Below are 20,001 nucleotides of genomic sequence, written 5' to 3'. Positions count from 1 at the left end.
AAGCACAGGCAATTTTTCTTTGAAAGAGAGTAAAACCAAGGAGAAGCTATGACTGCACACAAGACAATTTGTCATTCTATTTATAGGTAAACTCTTTAGGTACCTATAGGTATACTCTTTTCATATATTGACTATTTCATTTGTGTGTAGAACTCATTCAACATTCTTAATGAATGCTAGCTACTTAGTAATCATATTTCTGACTGAAATTTCTGTAACTGGCAGTATCATGAATAATTGTTGCCACTGCTACACTTGGCTAACATTGGAACATCTACAGCCTGCCCATTTAAGGAAGCTGGGAGGGTGTTAAAACTAATATAGATAATATTTAACAAAAACATTCTAACTTTGGCTCTTTAATTAATTGCAAGAATTAAATGACTTGATGTTTTATTCTTCAAATTCACTCTATTTCATTTTCACTGCAATATATCTAGCCTCAAAATTACATTTACTTTTACAGAAAGCACTGCTGTTCACTGCTCTACATCTTGCATCTCTTTGAGTGAGCCAATTCAAAACTGTACCTAAGCAGAATGTATGAGGTGATAAGTACAATTCTTTTACAGCAAGATTCTTTCATGACCTCCCTTATTTCATTTTATTATTTATAAAAGAAGCACATAATGCGAGAATACTCAGATAGAAACACAATCCAGCTGCAAACAGGCACTGTGCAGAGAATAGCTACCCCACAGCTTAAAATCCAGACTAAGCAGCTCAGGCAGATACAGTATAGAAGGGAAAAGACACTGCAAATAACAAATAACATGATAATTTACAAATATTTGGCTCCTTTGCTTCCTTTCACATAAGACTGGTGGACTGAGGTAAAACAAAACAAAACAAAACAAAAAAAGCTCCCAAACTGTAAGAGTTAGTAAGCAAGAGAAAAATGCACAAACGATGATTTAATAGAAAACAAAAAGATGCAGGTAAAATGTGTAAAAATTAATCATACACCAAGACAGAAGCAAAAGCTTTCATTAACTGATCCAGTTGCTGGGTAGGTCATAAAAATTTCTCTCTTCCCTGAACTCAAATGAATTGTAAAAAAAATGTGAGACCAAGTAGGGATTCTTCACTGTTAACAGGACTAGTTGTTCACTCTTCTGTGGGAGTGTAAACTAATTAATGATGACATAATCACAAGATTTTTTTGATCCCAACACAGGATTATAATTCTAAAAATGTCCACATATTTCTTCTCTGACTCGTAATTTATCCAGCCTTTTCCATTCTCATTATGATTTATGAGATTCTTCTCCACGCGTACATATACCACAGAGCTCTATTAATTGTCTTTCCCATTTACTTCCTATTCACTGCCTATTAGCAACTGCCCTTTCTGAATCAAGAACTGCTCTCATCTTTCACAGTGGATGAAAGAATGACATTTCAGAAATAATTACTGAGATACGGGTGCTGCCTTTCATTACAGATCCACAACAAAAGCTAGTGAGGTAAGTCCCCTTCTGCAGAGTGGACTGCTGTGACAAAAGGCTGTTCTTTTGAAGTTACACCTGAACACAGAGGCGGCTTTTGAAGACGACTGTAGAATAGCATCAGCTATTGCCCACCTCTAGATAAAAGTAATGATTGAGTAAAATATATATTTTAGCATCTGAATGGATAATGAGCAATCAAATCACTCTTAATTCTTCTGTGGCACATAAAGAAAAAACACAAAACTTCTGAGGCACTCATGCAGCAGTGCTGCATGGGACCTCAATGCTGTTTGCCAGAAGAATTTTCATATTAATTCAATTTTCCAAAACAGAACTTTCTCTGAAATGCTGAAAGGGCTCTAATTCATGCTATCACCACAATACAAAACATAATACAGTAATATGAAATGAGGATATTCTCCTATTCTGCTAGTTCACTAGTTCACAGACCAGGAAAAAAAAAAAAAGTGTTTAACTTTTTATTTCAATTTATGTACTGGATATGTGGGAGAAATGAATTAGTAGTATGCTAATCAGAATAATATAATACTTACTTACATACACTCCCTATATTTAAAAAAAAAAAAACAAACATCAAATTTGCCACAGTGGTGACAAAAGAATATTTTTTTCATTTATTATATGAATCTGTCCTTGACACTTCACATCTCCCTGAAACATGTCAATTTCAGCAAACTGACAGCAGCTCTAACTTATACATTGCCTCCCAAGTTAGAGAGCCAAACTGATGTCACCAATTATTTAATGCATTCTATCTCTATGATCACCTCATCAGATCTTAATGCTTCACATACTTGGATACTTACTGCTATGTTTTAATAAACATGACCAGGTTGCACCTGTTCAAAGGTTCATGGAAGCTTTCCACTCAGTCTCACAATAATCAAGAGGTAACAGCTGCCCCTGTAGCTGATTTAATATTTCTGCCATACTTACGGGGGTAGACAAATGAACCAGCTGTTCATGTTTAAACTAGATTTCCCTAAGAACATTCCTGGGTCTGTAAAGACCTGAGTCATACAGTCTTAAGACAGTTTGGTATGTGATACTGCAAGCTAGGAGGACAGCAGTACGTTTTTAAGTCTCTTTCTGCCACATTGTTACTTTTTGTTTGTTTTTTAAATGAAAACAGTAAGTGAATGGCATTCTTTAAGGAGGAGGCAATCAACGTCAGACACCAGTTAAAGAAAATGCCAGTAATTCTGGGTAATTCTTTCACCCTCATTCTGAAATAATATTTGCAATTTATCTGAAGTTTTTCATTAGATGACATTGAAATGACTCATAAATTAATATTTTTTGCAGTCTTTTGAAGGGTGGGAAATGTACTCAGCACCAGTTTCAAAAAGATTTTTTTTTAATTTCTCCCAAAACTGTTTACCTTCTTATTGGAGTCATCAGAACAAGAACATGAACAAATAGTAGAATTCTCCTCAGGTCTTCAAGTAGAAACATTTAACATCCACTTTCAGAGAACGTCTCTTCCAATTTAAAACAATTATCTGTATGAGAAAGGTTTTACTCATCCCATAAGATGAAATGCTGCTTCACATCACATACATATGGAATGTACAGTTTAAGAAAAAAATTACCTGAGGTGGTACTGTTTTCTGAAAGAATATCAACTGCAACTGCCAGCAGGTGCTTTAGCAAACCAAGGTTTCCCTGTGTAGGTGGCCTCACAGCTGCGTTATGAGTAGCAGCCGTGCCTAACAAGCTGTGTCCAAGCTCGCATGCTTTGTGCACCTGAGTCGTTTAATTATACGAGCATTCCTTCCTTGGCTGCTCTCGTGAATACAGGTGACGCACAGTGAACGTTTTCTTTACCAGAAAACATGGCACCAAGGATGCCGAGCACCTGAGGAGCGGGGCCTCCCGTGACGGCGCTCGGCCGCGGTGGGGCGCTTGGCGCTGGCACGGCGGCCGCGCGCAGGAGGCCGGCTGCAGGCTCGGTTGCCGCGGCGGGACCGAGCTGCCGGGGGCTGTGCGTCACCGCGAGTGTGACGACACCGCCACGCATCTGCACGCCGCGCTGCCTCAGCGCCGCGAGGCGACCGGCACGCAGTCCCGGCCCTCATCCTCCTGAGGCGGTAGACGGCGTGGGCCAGCGCAGTCTCCCGCGAAAAGAAAATCGAGCGCTAGAATGCTGGGCTGGCCGCGGGGCGGGGCGGGCCGGCCATCGCACGGGGCAGTGCCGCGGCACCATCGCGGTACGTGCTCTGCTCTGCCGGGGGCGCTTCGCCGCTTTCACAAGGGAACTTTTCAGCTGGAGGTTGCGCCTCCTCAGGGGTCTCCAGACACTGACTGCATTACCCTGACGTGTCCCGAGCTCAGAACACCAAGAAAATACGCTGTTAGGTCCTTCCTCAACCTCCACAACGCTTGTGCTTTCTCCATTTCCTCTTGTGGATGCCCAGTTAGATATGAAACATCTCTAGCTGAGAACTTCAGGCACCGCTAACTGTAGAAATGTCATTTGTGTTTGCAGGTAATCACACAATAGAAGCAGACGATCTGATTCACCTGCAAACAGCACTGGAAGTAAGCTGACTGATTCTGTCTGCAGACAGGAGCATGATGACTTAGCACAAAGAGAGCCACAGCTAGCTTGAGTCTCACATGGCACATCTGATTAAGAACGTGCCTGTTGGCATGGCCAAACCACTGCAGGCAGATGGGCTGGAAGCTGGAGCAGTAGGAACCACTCAGCTAAGGGGCCTTAATTCACAGGAGCTGCTTACAGAGTTATTTAATATAAAGCTAGTCTCCTCTACATTGCTCTTTATGTATGAATCTGGTTGACATATTCACAAATATAAGTAAAGTGAATGATTGTTTCTATATATTTAAAACTGGAGCTGTCCAGATATTTTTCAGTGAGAAATTTGCTGAATTATTTTGAAATGGACAGCTTACTTTCAAATTACATTTTATATGTGAATACTAATTAGCAAAGCATGTTGGCTCTGCTTTTAATACAATATATTTTAGTAACTTAGGCATAGGATTTACAGTACTCTGTATCTAATGTATACTTTATATATCCACCTATACTCTATACATAATATCTCTATACACTGTTGCCAACCATACCCTGGGTTGCATCAAGGTGATTGGCATGATCAGCAGGTCAAGGGAGGCAATTTTGCTCTCTACTCTGCTCTCTTGAAACCCCCCCCCAACTGTGTCTAATTCTGGGGCCCAATCACAAGAAGGGCACAGAGCCCTTGGAGCAGGTCCAGAGAAGACCCACAAAAACATTTGGAGGGCTGGAGCAGCCACCCTGTGGGCACAGGCTGAGAGAGTTGTGGTTCTTCAGTCTGAAGAAGAGAAGGCTTCTGGGGGAGCTTATAACAGCCTGAAGGGGGCCTACAGAAAAGCTGCAGAGGGATTATTTTTAAGGACATGTAGCAATAGGATGAGAGGCGATGACTTTAAACTGAAGGAGGGTAGATTTAGACTACATATTAGGAAAAAATTATGTACTGTGAGGATGGTGAGACACTGGAACAGGTTGCCCAGTGAGATTGTGGGTGCCTCTTCCCTGGAGGCATTCAAAACCAGGCTGGATGGGGCTTTGAGCATCCTAGTCTAGTGGGAGGCGTTCCTCCCTCTGTAGCAGGGGGTGTTGGAACTAGATGATTTAAAGATTCCTTCCAACCCAAACAGTTCTATGATTTTATACCTGCCTCTTCTCTTCTTTTGGGGAATCTTTTTCCACAGTGAAACACATAGTAAACTACACATTTTGCTATATGCCCACATTCATTCCTTTAGCTGAAATTTTTACTGAGTTTCTGAATTCCTGTGCCCTAAATTTGATTAATTCAGTAAAACATTCTTTGATCCATGTAAAAGATATGCAGTATTTATTGTAAAGCACTTTTAAATCATTAGAGCTTAGTGAAGATCAGTGCTGTTAACGTGGAATACTAGGGCTTCCCTTCACTAGTTCCCAGAAACAGTTCAGCTTTCTTACGTTGTCCAACCAGCACACTACAATTTAAGCCAAAAGGATGAAACTTGGATTTGGAGTACTGGAATAAAATTCAAACACAAGCATATTTGGCCTTATGGTAAAAACTATGGGCAAAAGTCATGCCAGATGTGCCAGAGCTTTCAGTGACGTGAGCAACTATCCATGAAGAATGGCCCTGAAATCTTCCAGTATTGCAAATATGTTTCTAAATGGCTATTGAGTGGTAAGAGGATCTGGATGAAAATGATGTTAGTAAATAAACATGAGTTAAACAGAAAATATTTTGATTCATTAAAAAAAATTACCAGTTTTCTGATATTGTTTCTACATTTTAGATTCTTCAACAACAGCTGGAATCATTTCAGACATTTCAGAAACAGACTCTGGAGAATGCTAATATGGTAAAAAAACTACACAAATGATCTTAAGTGTAAATGCCAACTCCTGCATTTTTAGATATTGCCATAAGTATTTTAGGTTATTATGTACATTAAATATATATTAAAACTAGAAAACTATTAAACTATTAAAAATAATAAGCTATTAAAAGTTGAAGGACTAGTTCTAACTTGCACTACTGTAACCTCAAGGAAACTGTTGTTTTCAAATAAGTTTCAATTCCACATAATGTTAGTCATTAGATACCAGAACCAGCTCCAATACTGCAAACTACCATTTCTCACAGAATGCTAGACCACCTTTTGAGGAGCATTTTCTGCCATCACAGAATTGTAGGGGTTGGAAGGGACCCTCCAGAGATCATCGAGTCCAACCCCCCATCATTTTGTCTGATTCATTATGTAAAAGCTAAAGGCAGAAAGGATGTTTAGCATTATGCTTTGCTTGTTATGCACAGTTCCCTGTTCCTACACTTCATTTCCATTCAGTCTGTCCTTTGCAGGAGATAACTTCCTGATTAAAAATGTGTTTTGGAAAGTGAAATACTTACACACGTAAGTTTTCTATAAACAATCTTTTTCAGGTACAGTCTGAAATCAGTGACATACTAAATAAAAATATATTTGAAATGAAAACCCCAGTACATACGTCAGCCAAGATTATGATGACTGCACACATCACTTTTACAGCAAATAATGCATCACTGGTATGTTAACAGTTTTTACTTACAAACACATTATTCTGTAGATGGATTTTAGCTTTAATCTTTTTTTTTTTTTTTAATAACCCAATGGGTATTCTGAGTACAAAAAACAAGTGTTTTCTTCCTGAGAAGTCATAAATATGCATACCGTTCCCTTCCACTCACTTTAAGTTCCATTTCTTTTTTGCACAACATAGTAGCTTGATCTTCATTTGGGTTATTTTCACTGGATATGGAATGCAATGCAAAGCATATAATGAAACAGGACATAGCCAAGGAGGGGACAGAAATGAAGAAAGGGAATAAAACTTACTTTTTCTGCATCTATTTAGTGCAACTCCAGTTTGTCTTTAATTTGTGCTGACTAGGATGACAAAACCAAAGACAAACTATAATCTCCTTAGTTCGTCTCTCCTTTGCTTGAAATATAATCAATTTAAGACATCAGTATATTCTGCTTGCTCCAAAACCCAATACTGAATTAAATGAGGCTGATTAAAATTGTTAACGTAATAGCTAAATGGCCTTGACAGAGAAAATTTGTGCAAGCCTTGACTGAGAAGTGGCTTTTTTAGCAACTCAGATGTCTTATGCTTAAATTACTACATTTCATTATTCTTACAGTATGATTTTTTTTTTTGGACATTTGTTTTTAATTTTGTGAGGTAGCATATGGAATATCCTGAATTGTCGTCTTCTCAAAGAGAAGTTCACCATGACCAACAATCCGGTTCTGAAGAGCGCGTGGAAGTAAACTGCAGTGCTAAAAATGTGGTCAGTGATATACAAATTTCACATAGGATTTCACTGAAAACTGAAAAGGTTGAAGATTCAGAAAATCTAATTGGAAACAAAAGGATACTTAAAATAAACAATGAGTTTACACGTGGACATTTGGTATCTGGCACTGATTCAGAGACAGAAAGATCAGATGCTGCCCAGGAGAAGGTAATTTTTAGTAAATCTAAGCTTCCTATGAATTTACCTGAACACAGGAAAGAAATTTGTAAAATAGATGATAATTATGCTACCAAGTTGCTGAAACGAGAGTTTTGGAAGTCAGCCAGTACTAATTCAGACTTGCTAGGACAAAATACAGAAAAATCTATCTTCTTATACAGAGGAAAAATTAAGTAACTTGAAAGACATTGCAGAAATTGTGACTTCTTTGGATGAATCACATACTGCTTCAGCTCTACTTAATGAAAATTGCCTACATTTTGATCAAAAAATTTATAAAGATTCTGAGTAAGGCAGTATAACCCCTCCTACAACAGCATGCAATGAAAAAGCAGAATCTGAAAGCAGAAATGTACTTGAATTTAAAAGCAGTTGTAGTGAAGATAACAGATGCCAGGTAGATTCATTTTCCAAAATGGTGAAAGATAAGCTACTAATGCTTGATCACAAACAGCAACTAGAAAAAGAATGACTGTCTGTTTTTAACCAGATGCTGCTGAGGCTAGGAGATCAGAAGTTCAGTAAAAACAAAGCATCCCCTGAATATGATGGAGAAATTGAAGCATTGCATAAGCCTCTGAAAAACTCTGAGCATCTGCAAAAAAGAGTACATTATGTTGAGAATGAAAATCTACATCTCATGAACAAGGTCACACCTCTTGCTGATTCTGTACAATCTTTGAAAGAAAAAATATCAAAATATGATGTGAAAATTAAGGACTTCACGAAAGAAAAGAAGAGTATGCAAACTCAGTTGCTTAAATCACCAGAAGGCAATGAGGAATGCGTTAAGGAAGTAAAGAGTCTGATAAGAAAATATAAAGAACTCCAGAACCAGAAAATAATCCTTGAAAAGAAAAAGAATCAACACCACAATGGAAACAAAGACACAACACAGGCACTACATGATTTTCAGATTAGGAACAAGAAATTAGAAGAAAAGATGACTGTTGGTACTTGCGAAAAAGGGAGGCTCAATGCAATGCTAGAGTCCTTGAAACACAAATGCTCCAATTCACAAGAAATAAATAAAAAACTTGGTCAGCTTACAGAAGAAAAGAGCTCCCTAGAGCAAGAGCTTGAAGGAAAGCAGAGTGAAATAAAACAAATGAAAGAAAAAGAAACTGCAACAAAATCTGAACTGGAGACTCATCTTCAATTAATGCAAACATTTGCAGAGAAAAAACTTAATCTTGAAATGACTCTGCAGGAATGTTCTAATACTAAACAGATGCTGCTGAAGGACACTGAGGAAGTCCAGACAGATGAAGTGTATACAGAAAAGAAACTCATGACTGAACCCAGAAATGCAAAAGCAGACACTGATCTTTTAAAATACGACTTGACCGCTGCAAACACAGAATATAAGAGGTTATCAACAGTAGTAACAGACATCACAGAGGAAAATCAGCTACTTAAGAGAGAACTGAATGAATACAGACAATACGCTTCCAAATATGAAAATGACATTAGAAAACTGTCTAAAGAATGCTTACTATTAGAAAATCAACTGTGGACTATTGAAAATGAGAGAGATGTAGCACAGCTTGAATTCCACCGTTTGCATAAGGATTATGTTTATCTCCGAGGCCAAGCTACAGCTTTAGCACGGGCACAAAAGAAACCCAATCTCAGTTCTGGCACCATGCAGAATAACTGTTATTCTGAACATTCCACTACAACTTGTAAAGAAATTCCTTTGGATTGCCTTTCACAAGGTATGACTTTCAATTCATAATACCTTACTACCTTTTATCTTTTTAAGTCATTTACAGTCTTTTCACTATTTTTTTGGTAATGTACTCAAACTGTCTGCTTTTATTGATACTTTGCTACATTTTACAGATTAAGAACAGATCCTTATACAACATTAGTATATAGAAATGTGATGAAACTATGACAGTTGACAGGAGATTGAATTCTGTCCCAAAGATTTCAGACTCAGAAAGGAATCTTAGCAACCTTTTAGCTAAGCAGTTTAGTACATGCCACATTTCACAGGTTATTTTACAAGAAGTCCTAAATAAAATGTAACCCGCATTAACCTGTCCTTCAGATGACTTCTAATGCTAATTTATGTGCAATTAGTACAAACTACTTTTACCTTTTTACTGTTTCTCTAACTTAGAAAGCTTATTAACTGAAACACGAATTTCAACATTTTCAGTGTAAACACGTTCTGAGAACAGTCATATTACAAAAAAAACAAAAATTAACATCTGCTAATTACTGTACAAAGACTAATTTTCTCAGCCACAGGACCATAGGGAAGAAGAATTTTTCAAAAACACTGCATATAATATTTATGAAATTGCCTGTACGTAGTGTTTCTACCATGCTATTTCCCTTTATTCTGCTACATTTTTTTTTTAGTACTTACTAAATAAATTTGTTAAAGTAAAGCCATGTAATTAGTTATTGGTGTTTCCAGAACAGACTTAGAGGTAATTACTTATCTTCTAGTTCCTCCTAATACAACCACTGGTATACAAGTCCCTAGCCAGTAAAAGGCACAATATCTTTAGAGATTGTTACTGCATAAAAGTAATCTTTCTTCCTATTTCTTCAATAATTCATAAAAACAGATTGTAACAAAGAAACAGTTATTTATCTGGCTTTAACACAGCACACTAACTGTAGAGTGCATTTTTGTACCACTACAGATACAAATTAGAACAACTGAAAGGAACATTAAAAATCTTAGTCAACATCTTAATGGTTTTTCCTCTAAAAACCTTTTAAAGTACAAAATATTTTGCTGCTTTGATTTTTTGGTTTTTACTGGAGATAGGCAAAAATTATATGCTATAATTTTGCATTGTGTGCTCAGACTCAGTAACAGCAATCAAATGGTTAATACTTGGGTTGCTTGGTAGATGGATGGTCAGGCATTTAATTGCATTTGACACAAAGTTGTGTGAGATTGTAAATATTAAGTTGTGCTCAGAATCTATTACAAAGGTAACTGGGTATGTTTTTTATATAAGGGAAGTTGTTACATGAAAATAATATAGTGCCTAATGTCTTTCCTGTTTGAAATTTAAGAAAGTTCTAACCTCCGCCATCATGGTAAAATGCACTGTCAAGAAACCAGGGACACATTTATTATTTGTATTAAACAGTATGCTGAGGCCCTACCCAGAAATGGGCATCAGCTTTCTCAGAGCACACTGTTTCTAATGGGGACTTATCAGGGGAAGCAATCGCTTCCCATAACGGCCACATAAACTTAGTCTACATTCACTAAAAAATTCTTAAACAAGCTGGGTTTTTTGTTGTTGCTGTTGTGTTTGGGTTCTTTTTGTTGTTATTCTGGTTTTTTGTTTTGCTTTGTTTTAGTAAAGTGCCATATTTTAATTTTTAATTTTAATCTCCCTTCCCCATTTTGCTAGGGAATGAAAAGATAACTAAAATACAGAAGAAAATACGACAGGAAGAACTGAAGAGGTGGAAGGAAGAGCAAGGAAAAGAAAATAAAAACTTCAGAGCAGTCTTCATCAGCTGCACTACATCAGAACAGCAGTTAGAAGTACCATGCAGTCCAATCTGTCTAGGAGGGCTAAATCTGCAGAGTTCATAAGTGAACAACATCATATATTGTCCTGATAACCTGTACAAAGACACCTAAAGCCAGCACCAATACCATTATCTTATACAGCATGTTTAAAAAAAAAAAGGAATTCTGTTACAGGTCTTTGGATAAAGAAAACATCAAAATTATTGTACAGATTACAGTACAGTATTTTAAAATATTGTGCCCTCTTGATCTAAAAGCATGGGGTTTTATGCCTTAATAAATGCTGGAAGACCTGGTCAACAAGTCTTTATTTTTGTTTTCTTCAATGTTAGGAAATTGTGAGACCTAGTCTAGAATTCACAAGCCTAGAATTAATAAGGAAAAAAAAGAAACAAAAAACCACCTCATCTTGAGGACAGCAGTAAGTACCCTTAAAGAATAAAGATCTACACATCTTCAAGAAATAGCTTAGAAATATAAATGCTGAGGGGTGTTTACATGAACAAATTTCTTGGAACACATATAATAAAACCTTATAAAAGTTAGGATCCGAGTTTCATCCTAGAAGAAGGTAGTTTGAAAGATTAGGTTTGTTAAGATACTTGCATGAACACAGAGGTAACAGAGCTTCTCTTGAGAACATAGCAGCAGTTAGAGTTTCCAGGAAACAGAGGATGAGTGTTAAACAGATGATGATAATTAGAGATAACTACCTTTATAACAGGCTGACAATGGTCATTTTGAGAATATCGTAACTGAAAGTCTTCAAGACAGTTCTTACACAAAGTACTGTTGAAATAAACTACAAATTGTAATACCACTAAAGGGAAACAATTATCTTAGTTTCACTGTGAGCAGACTTATTTGGCTAATATATACACTGGCAGTCTTTGAAAGATGTGCATTTTTTTCCACTGCAATACTTTGTGAATTTGAACCTAAATTACTCAATAGGAAGTATGTTCTGTTAAAGTGCATTTCAGTACTCAAGTGAGGCAGTAAGATTAAAAATTATTCATCCACCAACCTACTGAGTACATTGTATTACTTATTGTAGCTTTACAACCATGTATGTATGTATATGTCTGTGTGTGTATGTGTAAAAACCAAACACAGATATTACATTCTCAATAATTAAACCAGATTGCCTTACATACTTGAATTCCACTTTTCACATTTTTATTTACGCTGAATGCTGATTAGCAACTGTATTGTTAAGAGTCTTAAATACGTATCCTTCATTTCAACATTTTTACCTAATAAGATGCAGCATATGCAGTCTTGTAGTTCTTTACATTTATTGATCTGAAATGTAAATGAAGAGAAACTTATTAAATTTTGTTTTAGAATATCACTCTTCAGGATAGGAAAGTTTTAGTGAAAATGAAAAACTGTTACACCCATTCCTGTAATTAGATTTAGTGGCTAATCCATGAGGATCTAAATGATTTATACAGAACTCTGTGTCAGAGCAAGAATTTGTGCTCACAAATCCAGTTTAGAATCACAGTCAAAATACCAGAAGATTTCCACTGGAAAGTACATAAAAACTGTAATCTAGTGGGGAAAAGCTGACAATTTGAAATGTATTTCACCACATATGAGCTATAACGTTCATACTTCTAATAAATGCTGTTCAAAATTCTCATCCCACTATACCTAGGAATAACAAAGCAAAAATCAATACATCCTTTAAAATTGTTAGGAGAGAAATGGTAGCAGACAATTTGAAGAAGTTGTTTGAATTTCTGGCTGTGGAACTTTCAGATGTGGTTTTTTTTTCTCTCTACAGATATTGGTAATGAGTCCATCATAACCATTTCTGTGAGCACATGGTGATACTCCACTGTATAATCAATCAATGTAAAGATGTTATAATTACAAAAGCAACAAGAGAGTTAGGCAGAGCAGATTACAATAACAAAAACAGAATAAAGAAAGCTTACCCGTATCCTGGGCTCGCTTACAAAACTCCAGCAGAGTGGATCTCCAGAAGAGATCCTTCTCCACTGGCAGTCAGCTCTTAAATGGGTCTAGGAGAGGTGCAGCCAGGCTCCACCCCTTCCAGCAGCACAGGTGAATTGCCTTCAGCTGTGCTCCCAGGGCTGACTCATTGCTTGCCTCAGGTGATCAATCAGAGGTTCAGGCCATGATTCAGCAGTTCCCATTCACTCCACAATCACCCATTCCTTCTCAATTTAAAACTTGTTTCATGTGTAGTAATAGGTAGCTTCTGGTTTGGCCCTGTCAGTGCAAATTGAAACTTTCAATGATTCCTACAATTTAAAAGTGATTAAGCAAATTCAGGTATGTAGTGAAGTAAATAGAACAGTCATATGTGGATTAAAAAGATGCGTTTCCTGAACTTCACATATGATACATAACAGACAATCACAAATGCGAAACATTCTTCTAAGATTGATTTCCAAATTTTAATCAGATATTTCTAAAATATTTCATGTTGCTCACAGAGTATGCAAAAAAAAATCATACGTCTATGTTGAGCTGTTCTGCGTGCAATCTTAAAAATCCCATGAAAACTGAAGCTTTAAATAACTAAAGAACATGGTCATCTGCTTGAATTACAATAAGGCCAAAGAGAAAGTTATTTAATAAGGCCAAACAGAAAGTTATTTAAAAATAACTGTTTGAAAAAACTTCACCCAAATTTACAGAAGTATGGAAAAAAATTTTGAAAACAATCTTCCTTATGTATTTCTTATGCTTTTGTTAACAATTCCTTCAATTATTCTGTTAGTAATCAATTATCTAACGAATATTGGGAGACAGCATGCATGAAATATGAACTTAAAGTGGCTTACCTTAAGACATTTTGAGTGATTATACTTGTAACAGGTCTGCTTTTCGGTCCAGGAGGAGGATGAAAAACCTTTTGTTCTTTACTGGATGAGGCAGCCATAGTTTTTTTGGTTACATAAGGGTCAGCAGAATGGCTTGGATAAGGATCAAATGTGCCACCTTTCATGCCCCCTGACTGAAAAAAAAAAAAAAAAAAAAAACCAACTTTCAAAGTGCCAATCTATAGAATAGTTGGATTTTATTACAATATTTTTCATGCAAAAGCAGAGAATACTGAATAGCAGACTGCATTATATTCTATTTAAAAAAAACAACAACAACCCAAAATTCCTTAAACTTCCATTGGAAACCTTAGGGAAAATTTTAGTGATTAATTAGATGGTTTAAAATATTCTTTGTAAGTCTGGATTTTGAGTGAAGGATTTTAAAAACATAGAAAACCTAGAAAAACATAGAAAATGTAAAACCATAACTCACTGAAGTGACCTATGATGGGGTTAAAAAAAAAAAAGAAAAAAAAAAGAAGTCCTATGTTACTATTAGTTCACCAGTAAACCTCCATATTCAGTGCAGGTATAGAAATACAACACAGGCTTTTCCTGTAGCAGTAAGTTCACCAGAACTATAACAATGGCAATTTCTAGTTAAAAAGCATGCAGAAACCTTATTAATTCTTTGCAAGCCTCTGGAACAGCTAATCTCCACAGTCTGTTGAGACTGCTTTCCTTAAAATGCAACAGTAAGCAATTCAATCAGCAATAAAGCAAATTTTCCTTTGAGGATTTGTATAGAAAAGAGGGAGTTAGAGAAGTATACCATTCGTATCTCGAATGGCAGCATGCAGTGTTGAAAGCCAGGAACAGGGTCACCAGCATCGTCAGTGAGAAGATGTACAGCTGTTTCAGCAGCTGTCTTTTCAGAACACTAAAAGATCTCAGCTGCTTCATCTGTGAGACTGAACACCCAGCATAATTCTTCATGTGTAAGTATTCTTGCAGTCCTTTTCAGAACATTTTCACTGCTATCATCTTATTCCTCAAATGAATTAGTATTGGTCAATTAAGTCAGTGGTGAAGGACAGAATAATCATAACATTAGCAGAACATTATATTAAGTGGCTGACAGTGGAACACCAGAATGTAGAAGTGACAAATTAAGAGGTATTACTGTACTACATATTTGGAATCAGTTGAGAGAAACATTTATGCATCAAATGCATCAATATTTTAAGAACATTTCAAACTAAAAATAAGATTTAGCCTAAGGTGAATTCCATAAACTTAGTATTCAATCTCAGAAAAAAACAATATATTAAAAGAAATGTTTCATGGAATGCAAAAATATCCATCTGGATTTTAAGAAGTAACATTAAAGCAACTGAAACAAACGAACTGTGTGACATTAACACCAAGCTTCATTTCTTAGGTCCCCTGAGTGCTTCCCCTGTGTATTTATTCCCATCTACGTCCTCCTCCTTTCCTAAATACTGAAGAATTAGAAAATTCTAAAGCTGACTCCAGATTTGTGTCTGCTACTAACTCCCAAGATAACTCCTACAGCCTTTCGCTGAGCAGGAGCCTTAATCTGCATTTTCTGCTCCTTCCAGCTCTCTATTCCCGTGACACTGCTAAAAATTTTGTTTTAGATACCTATACAGGTTCAAAAATGCCATGAGAGATTGACAGAGTCCAAAATAAAAAAAGCATTTTGTTTTGCTACTGTAATTCTTTCTTGCTGTCATTTATTGTAAAACATTCATTCCACTTTGTGCATATTTCATGGACTATCCAGCCAATTAACTGTATGTTAACAGCACTACGCAAATTTTAAAGACTTTTTAGGTTACTTGAAACTGCTTATCAGGGAGCATTGGCTCCAACAAAATAAACTGCACAATGTCTTTTCTATTTTTAACACTACAAAACATTGGTTTCTACCTTATGTACTGTAAGCAAAGTTTTAATTCAAAACATCTGCATATTTATCCAGTTTATATTGTTACCAGTAGCTTTAAGATAAACTAACCTTCTTAGCAGGGGAACTTGGTTTGAAAGGTGATGCAATTCGCTTCTCTGGAGGTGGTTTCTTCACAGGTGGCAAAGGTTTGTCGTTAAAATAGGGATTCATGTCAAAATACTCCAGGGGATACATATTTGTCTTGAAAGGCCCTCCTTTAGCCAAACGCTTGTGTTCCTCTCGTGCTTTCTGTAAAACAAATAAATTCAGAGGAAGAATCTTGAGCTTTTCAACTTTGTTTCATTCTCCTAACCAAAACATTGAAAACATTCAAATTCATTCTTGAAAAAACATTTGCTCCGTCTTGTTTGTTCGTTTACTCAATGTATTTAAGTAGCCTCCAAGTATAATGGTTAGACTCTGAGTTTTCTAATCTTATTCTGACCATAGACAAATTTAGTGATTTCTCACTACATATAATGAAAATATATAAGAAAACTAAATTCAGAAATTCGGTACAAGGAAAGATGTGAGCTTTCCTCAAATTATGAGCTTGTATGATAAGAATAAACTCTTTTTTGTTTCAGTTTGGTTTTTTTTTTTGTAAGGCATCTAGCATAATACAGTCTCATTTCTGACAATGATACAGAAGAATTATTATTGTTCTTGCTATTCACATTGTCTGGTAATTATTGCAATTGTTGCTTAAATGTTCCACCAAAAAAAAAAAATTAAAGTCAAATCTTGATTGCTGGAACTTGTATGGGATACTTTTGCTTGTCTTAAAAAAATAAAATAACAATAAGTAAATATTCATTTTTACATATAGTGATTTGTCTTCCTCCCTCCACCATCCAATAAACGAATATTGTGATTCTGAGCTGAAGGAAACACCACAGTGAACAAGAAGTTCATGAAAATTCTAATAAAAATCTTTATTATTTGCTAATCATGATTATTATCTTTTTTACCTTTGCAATTATTTTTTCTAATTCATAGCCATCCGCTTCATGTGGATATTGCTCACCTATAGTAAGATTTGCATAACTGTAAAAAGAGAATGCACTGGTTAGATGATCAAAACTCAAAAAGCATTTAATAAAGGACTGCAAGAAGTAATGCTCTGAAGTTACCCATATCCAGTTCCTTTTTTTCCTGGACTAGTATAAAGATTCTTTCCAGGAGGAATGTATCTTTCTCTGGCTTTCAGTTGTGCACTGAAGTATGCAAACGGACCTCCTATGGTTCCATAATAACTACCTAGTCCACATCTAAAAAGAGCAAATTAACACATTAATTGGATCTTTGTAAATATTTCAGGCTTTCCATATTTATTGTGCTAAAATATTAGTATGTAGAAAACCGAAACAAGTATCATATCAAGAGGTAAGGATCAATCCATACCGGATCCACTGTGCATGGAACTACAATTATAGGAATTCCTTGTACAGTATTATGGACACAAAAGAAACAAGATGGAAGTGGAGATGAAGTTCTGAGGATTCTTGTTATAAATAGGCTTAACAGAGGTTGTTTCAATTTTGCACCAGCAAGGTAAAGTAATGTTAGCACAGACTGATTCACAAACAGATATACAGAGAAATAGGCTAAACACAACACTTACGGCAATTTATCTCCATTACTGGGAAGGAAAGCTTTGCCCAAATTTTTCTTTGATTCTGCCAATCTATAACGTCTCCTTAGTTGAACAGGATTTGAGTAGGCTTCACCGCTGAAAATCCTCTTAAACTGAGGGTCAAAATAACCTGCCTGAAGAGCTGACAATGTTTTGCTCCCCTCAGATAGCATCTGTCTGTTCTTGCTCGCAGTTTCATTAAAAGGGCCTTTAAAAAGTAAGAATGATTAAAAAAAAAACATTCAAAGTTAGTGCTTCTCTTAGACTGCATTAAAAAGCTAAGGATCCAAATGGCTGGGTGCAGGACAAAGAATGTCCTGCAGAGCATTTCACTTGTAAATCAAACATGTATATTTTATGACTTATATCATATAATATACATTGTGTGTAAAAGACTATGATATTGTAAAGACTATAATGCTATGAGAAGGTATTCACAGCACAGAGTTTTCATATTCCACTGCCTACATTTGCTTTAGAGGCAATAGAGAGCCATCAGTTACTCCAGACTACAATTCAGAGCTAGACCTGACGCCTACTTATATACTATGAGTAATGCATGAGGGGAGCATCTGTTTCACCCTCCAATTACAGACCAGGTCGACCAGCTTCAATGTCCCCCAGTGGATTTTAGCACCCAGCAGATTATTGTGGTGGAAGCAATGAGCTAGTGAGCCAGGGTTCTGACAGACACACTTGCCTCTGACAGAACATCACAGCAAACACATCTGTACTCAGAGGATCATTTGCATTTTTCACTTCCAAGTAACTACTGAGGGTCAGCTTTGCCATATCTTACCTACTACAACAATTTACTTATGTGTTCTTTCAGCAGGCTTTCTCTTTCTGAGAATTACATTATCATTATTTTTAATTTAGAGTTGTAATTTATGTTTAGAGTTGTTTTTTGGTTTTTTTTTCCTGTTCTGTTCTCACTCCTGCACATGAGATTCCCCAGAAAGACAAGAAAAGGAGAATGTTTTCGAAAAAAAGGCAGGACACACATAACACTATTATTTTACACAAGCACAGGAAAATACTCACAACCTACAAGTAAATTATATTAAAGTTATACATTAATTTTGTAGTGATTCTATTATGCATACTTATTTTACTGGGTTTTTTGTTTCTTTGATATATATATATGCCATCATGCCAAGCATTTGTATCTCAGCAAAGATTATGTATGAAAAAACAATTGCCTCTGATAAAATGAAATAATAGAAAATAACGATCCTGAAAAAAAGATGGATACTAAAAGGAGTTCCTGTTTTTACATGGTGATTAAAATTAAATGTACTTACGCATATAATGTGATACATATTTATCTCCAATGGTAACATAGCTCATTTCACTGAAGAGGCCAATCCTCTCCATATCACTTTTTCCTTCTACAGGCATGGCTGGGTGATAGTGTACCACTCTAGAAGGTAGAATTATCTCTGTTTATGTGTTTTACTATAACTCCATAAACAGTCAACCCCTATAAACAAGCAAACAAAGTTTTTTTTAAGTAAAATTCAAGGAGTTTTGATTAAAAATATTAGCATTAACATCATCTGAGGAAACTCATCTGCAACATGATTGACTGTTTTGGTGCTTAAAAGACAAACAGATAATGTGGAATTTGGACACCATTTTGCTTTATTTCTAAAACAAATTCAGAACATGGATGGAGAAAAAAAAGTAAGAGGCATTTTTAGTAGAACTGGTGCAACTCACTGAATTTATGTGGGTTGGATCAACATTTTCTAACAGTTATCTTCAAGTACTGGGATTAGGGGTAGCATTAACACATAGCAAGATGCCAGCAGCCTCCTTCTTCAGCTTGGGGCTCTCTCTAGCAGTGGATTTCAATTAACAGTATAGAAGAAGGCCGCACAGACAAGTCAGAGAGAAAACACAGAAGTGCAATTTTGGAAGCCCTCTAACAGCAGCCCAATAGCTGGTTACTGTGAATATTTCCAATTTCTTCTTGATTTCAGAGCAAATCATTTAGAGTGAATGTTCATTTTTCCTTAACGTCCTCTTCAATGAAGACCGACAGAAGGGAAACGTCTGGACAAGAAGTCTAAGGAATATAAGGACTCGAACAGAGAGCAGGATGGGCAGGAGACTGATTCCCAGACCGAAATACAGCAGAATAAAACAAAGATCGTCGGCCGGAAGACCAGCGGGAAGGCTCGGTACCGCCACCACACGAACCGCAGCGCTACGCAAAGCTCAGGGTGCCCACGCTAAGCAAGCCCGGCCCAAAGCAAGTCCCACACCGCAGCGATGAGCGTCACCGTACCGCCGGGCCCCGCTGGGTACCGAGCGGCACCTACTCGCCGGAACCGGCGCCTCAGCGCCCCGAGCCGCCCCAAGCGGCCGGCGGTGTCCTCCGCCCGCCCTCTGTTGGTAGCGGTTGCCTGGGAACGGCAGGCAGCCCTGCGTCTGCCTCCGCCTCCGCGCCGCCCATCGCGATCGCGGCTAGCAACCGCTGTCCTCGCCTCCTTTCTAATAACAGGATGGTACTAACGCCGTTAATCATGCACCAGGAGGCCTACCTTACTGAAT

The 20,001-nt window shown here is 36.8% G+C and overlaps 2 protein-coding genes across 10 annotated transcripts in view; one reads left to right on the top strand and one right to left on the bottom strand.

Annotated features, from left to right (window-relative positions):
* Nucleotides 1–20,001, bottom strand: part of C4H4orf47 (chromosome 4 C4orf47 homolog) — a 92,454-nt gene that overhangs the window by 62,349 nt on the left and 10,104 nt on the right. For 6 of the 9 annotated variants that reach the window (XR_007376188.1, XR_007376187.1, XM_048941183.1 and 3 more), the window contains 6 exons: nucleotides 18,747–18,925; nucleotides 17,431–17,650; nucleotides 16,940–17,077; nucleotides 16,778–16,853; nucleotides 15,876–16,055; nucleotides 13,853–14,025 (listed from right to left, as the gene is read on the bottom strand). Coding sequence is in view for 7 of the 9 variants with exons in the window: in XM_048941183.1 (XP_048797140.1) it covers nucleotides 13,853–14,025; nucleotides 15,876–16,055; nucleotides 16,778–16,853; nucleotides 16,940–17,077; nucleotides 17,431–17,650; nucleotides 18,747–18,843 (884 nt within the window). In the remaining 2 variants the exon portion in view is untranslated. Of the gene's footprint in view, nucleotides 1–12,286; nucleotides 12,336–13,852; nucleotides 14,026–15,875; nucleotides 16,056–16,777; nucleotides 16,854–16,939; nucleotides 17,078–17,430; nucleotides 17,651–18,746; nucleotides 18,926–19,735; nucleotides 19,818–20,001 lie in introns of those variants that run through there. The other 3 variants (XM_048941184.1, XM_048941181.1, XM_048941185.1) reach the window with 3 other exon arrangements.
* CCDC110 (coiled-coil domain containing 110) lies at nucleotides 3,761–12,272 on the top strand. The gene is made up of 4 exons (XM_048941170.1): nucleotides 3,761–4,013; nucleotides 6,434–7,501; nucleotides 8,004–9,231; nucleotides 10,906–12,272. Exons 2-4 carry the CDS (start codon nucleotides 7,226–7,228, stop codon nucleotides 11,091–11,093), a joined length of 1,692 nt encoding a protein of 563 aa, XP_048797127.1. The 5' UTR covers nucleotides 3,761–4,013; nucleotides 6,434–7,225; the 3' UTR covers nucleotides 11,094–12,272.

The sequence above is a fragment of the Lagopus muta genome, chromosome 4 (genome assembly GCF_023343835.1).
Source record: "Lagopus muta isolate bLagMut1 chromosome 4, bLagMut1 primary, whole genome shotgun sequence".
NCBI lineage: Eukaryota > Metazoa > Chordata > Aves > Galliformes > Phasianidae > Lagopus > Lagopus muta.
The sequence above is the reverse complement of the archived record's forward strand: the minus strand, read 5'-3'. Positions and strand labels throughout refer to the sequence as shown.